This window comes from Cetorhinus maximus, chromosome 15 (genome assembly GCF_964194155.1).
Source record: "Cetorhinus maximus chromosome 15, sCetMax3.hap1.1, whole genome shotgun sequence".
Lineage (NCBI taxonomy): Eukaryota > Metazoa > Chordata > Chondrichthyes > Lamniformes > Cetorhinidae > Cetorhinus > Cetorhinus maximus.
Window position 1 is genome coordinate 99,311,485 of NC_135893.1, and position 3,629 is coordinate 99,315,113.

The following is a 3,629-nucleotide window of genomic DNA, read 5'->3' on the forward strand; positions in this document are numbered from 1 at the left end:
TTTAGTTTTTGTTTAGATAGAAGCCTACATTCACCCACAGCAGGAACTAACCTAGGGACTAAGTAATATATAGGTGTTTGTGTGTGTGTGTGTGTGTGTGTGTGTGTGTGTATACACATACATATATACATATATATATATATATATGTATATATACACAAAGAAAATTACACTGAATTCATAGAGAGACTGGAAGTGAATTAGTTCTTTTGTGTTTTCAAGATGTCCGCTGGTAGGGCATTGTGATGGTCATTGCTGTACCCTGAGGTTTAGAATGTTGCCTATCCCTCAGCTCACAGCCATGCTGCCTCTCGTTTTCACCGTTCAGGTGCGTAACCTCCGTGGAGCCGCTAACCACATTCACCACGTGGACCACGTGCACCTTGTTCTTGCCCTTCTTGCTCAGCAAGCAGCTGAACACCTTCTTGAAGCCTTTCCGGAAGTGCTTGGAAACCAGGGCGTAGACGATGGGGTTGAGGCAGGAGTTGGTATAGGCCATGCAGTGGGACAGGAGCCTGAGGGCATAGGTGGCCTGGTTGAAGGGGAAGTGGCCGTAGTGGAAACACAAAATGAGCACGTGGTGAGGGAGCCAGCAGAGGCAGAACAGCACAGTCACAATGATAATCATCTTCGTCACCTTCCTCTTGGATTTTTTGGACTCAGATATGTCCTCTATTGGGTCCACTGCTGTCCAGAGAAACTTGATTGTCCTGGCATAGGACAAGCTTATAATTGCAACTGGGACTATATATCCAAATATGAAAGTGGATGTGTCCATGATTTTCCTCTTTGGCTCCTGCCATGCTGGCATGCAGATGTAAAACCACTCGTATGGGATGAGGTCATAGTAGCTCAGGTAGGGCCCAGCAAAGACGATGGAGAGTCCCCATATCACCACCATGACTGTAATTGCGTTGCAGGGAGTCCGAAGCTCCCGTGATCGGAGAGGATATCGGATGGCCAGGTATCTAAACGATACAATAAAGATGTGAAGCTGATAAAATGCATAATTATTTGTCACAAGAGTTTGCTCTATACACCAGTCCTCGATTATGATCAGAACGTTGCACCAGATTCACGGGGGAATTCACAGAAGCAGCTAAACATTACCGTATGTGGAGGCCCACAATGGCCAGTGGGCATATCAGGGTGCTAGGTGTGAACACATTAACTCTCAGTGCTGGGGGGAGTGTCTAAATCCTGCTTCAGTTCCAATCCTGAATGGCATTGGATGAGAGGTTGGTTGAAAGCTGTAGCCACTCTGAGAACGCAAACCTGTGGGGAGAGTCATACCTTGGGAGTGACTCCTGGAAACCAGCTTTCAAGAATGACCATGCATTGTTTCACTTTGCAGAAGTGTCAGATTAGATGGACGAAGGGGATAAAATTACAGAGAGAAAGGGAGATACACAAAACTGATAAAGTATGATAATAGAACGCCCTCAACCGACAATCTTACACTCAACAAAATTAATTAAACCATGTCATTGCTGAGTAGTTAATGAGACTTCAGTCTCAGGATCTGGAAAATTAATTTTAGCATATTAGTCTCAAGGGAAAGAAGTATTGCACCCATCAGTTTATCTTCACAATAAGGTTACAGGAATCACCGAGTTGATTCAGCTCACAGGACATCTGCCCATACGCAACTTGTGAAATGGTAGAGCGAAGAGATGTTTCAAAGTACTTCGACAAAGGGGCTCTTTTAAAACAAAAAACAAGAGGCCAAAGTGTGAATTACTTTGAGAAGTGAAATGAAGGATTTTGCATCGCAGGCTGCAAAACCGCTTAAGCTAGAAACGAAACAAAACCGGAAAATGTGAAAACACCCAAGGTGGCCCCTGTGCAGAGAGCAAGCAAACGACTAGTTTGGGTGTGGAATGTTCAAAAGCAGATATGTCCCAAGCATGGTGAACGGCAAGAAAAAGAAAACATTAAAAGCAAAAGCGTTTTGCTACTGACACACAATCACTGAAATAAAACAGCGCAGTTTAACCCTTTGGGGCACTGGATGTCATTTGGAACTTCACATGTTGTTAATGGTCAAAAATGATTTTTCTCCGAAAACACTTGCTGTTCTCTCTGCAGACGCTGACTGGCCTGCTGTGCGTTTCTGACAATTTTTAGCTTGTTTCCGATTTCCAGCAAGTGCAATATTTTGCTTTTTACATGTAAGTTGCAACTGATTTGATCTTTATGACAATCAGCTCCATTGAGTCTAGACATGGTTACTGTGTGGATAAGGGTTCCTGCAGCTGCAGGGCTGAGACTGGATCAGAGAGAGAGAAATGTTGCAGAGGGGAAGTGAACCTATTTGTCTCTAGCCATTCCCCAACGGCATGTAGGAATTGCTAGGCAAAAACTAGACCTCACTGAGTAAATGGTGTTGAAGTAGAGGATCAGCCATGATCTCATTGAATGGTGGAGCAGGCTCGAAGGGCTGAATGGCCTACCCCTGCTCCTATTTCTTATGTTACTAACCGTCCACCGTCTCAGTTTACCCGTGAATACAATGATATTAAAGCTGTTGCATTATCATTGAAATTCATCTCTCTCAATTATACAACAGCTCCTTTGGAGATCCAGCACAGAGGTGGTGGACCGAATGGCCTCCTTCTGCGCTGTATTCATTAAGTGATTCTGAACAAACCCAGACATGAGATGAGGAACCCCACACCTCCACCCCACCCCCCGCCCCGCTCCAGTGGCACAGAGCTTTGGGAAACATATGCCCAGCAATCACCATTTTCCCTCTCAAGCAAGCTACACTTCCCACATTTCGTCTGTCAAATAATGGAATATTGTGTTGATTCCGCGAACCTTCACTTACTGTACCTGTCGACTGAAACAGCGGCCAGAGTGAAGCTGCTCGCGTACATTGCCAGGTAAATGAAGAAATGGACTGCCTTGCACATGAAAGACCCAAAGACCCAGCCTTCCAGCGTGTAGATAGTGGCTTGAAACGGGACACAAAATATGATGAAGAAGAAATCGGCCACACTCAGGTTGAGGATGAACAAGTTGGTCGTGTTGTGCCCCATCTGGCCGTTTCTGAACAACACGGCGAGAACCAGGCTGTTCCCAACTGTCCCGAGTAGGAAGATTAGGGAGAATACAATGGGCACTATGATACTGGCCGGGTTCAGCTGATAGTTTTCAGAGGAATTCCAGTGTCCGGACATCATGCTGTCATCATCAGTCATATAGGCAGGTGTGGTGAGCAGGATCTGGAAGAAAAAGAGTCCTTATTAGGTAAATCAATGATCATTAGCTCCCATACACTAGCATCATTTATAATCACTCTTTGACTCGAGGTTGGAATAAGGATATGGTGTAGGCTTCCCCACACCCCAACTCTCCCTTTTTCTGCCACTATACTCCTCAATTTTGTGCAGTGTTGCGAACCTTTAGAATCAAAGATAAAAATCTCTTTTAAAACGTATTGCATAACTAAACATATTTAGCCAAAATTTGCCGTTGCAGTACATCTAATGACATCTGCCGTGGGCTAGACTTGCTCTACGCCCTTCAGTTAAAAATATCTTTACCCACTAGGATACTGAAAGTGCAAGTTGACAATGGTACATGGAGGGAAACAGGGCATCAGGGATCTGACTGAATGGGACAAC

The 3,629-nt window shown here is 44.7% G+C and overlaps 1 protein-coding gene across 1 annotated transcript; it reads right to left on the bottom strand.

Annotated features, from left to right (window-relative positions):
* Positions 1–217: 217 nt before the first annotated feature.
* galr2b (galanin receptor 2b) lies at positions 218–3,203 on the bottom strand. The gene is made up of 2 exons (XM_078559313.1): positions 2,836–3,203; positions 218–968 (listed from the first exon to the last, which is right to left on the bottom strand). The coding sequence occupies exons 1-2, from the start codon at positions 3,201–3,203 to the stop codon at positions 218–220; spliced, it is 1,119 nt and encodes a 372-aa protein (XP_078415439.1).
* Positions 3,204–3,629: the final 426 nt, after the last annotated feature.

What these genes read in the sequence shown, in the direction of transcription:
- galr2b (XM_078559313.1), bottom strand. Translation starts at nt 3,203, where the DNA reads ATGACTGATGATGACAGCATGATGTCCGGACACTGGAATTCCTCTGAA. An exon ending in GCCGCTGTTTCAGTCGACAG is followed by an intron (nt 969 to 2,835) that starts GTACAGTAAGTG and finishes TGTATCGTTTAG; the next exon opens with ATACCTGGCCATCCGATATC.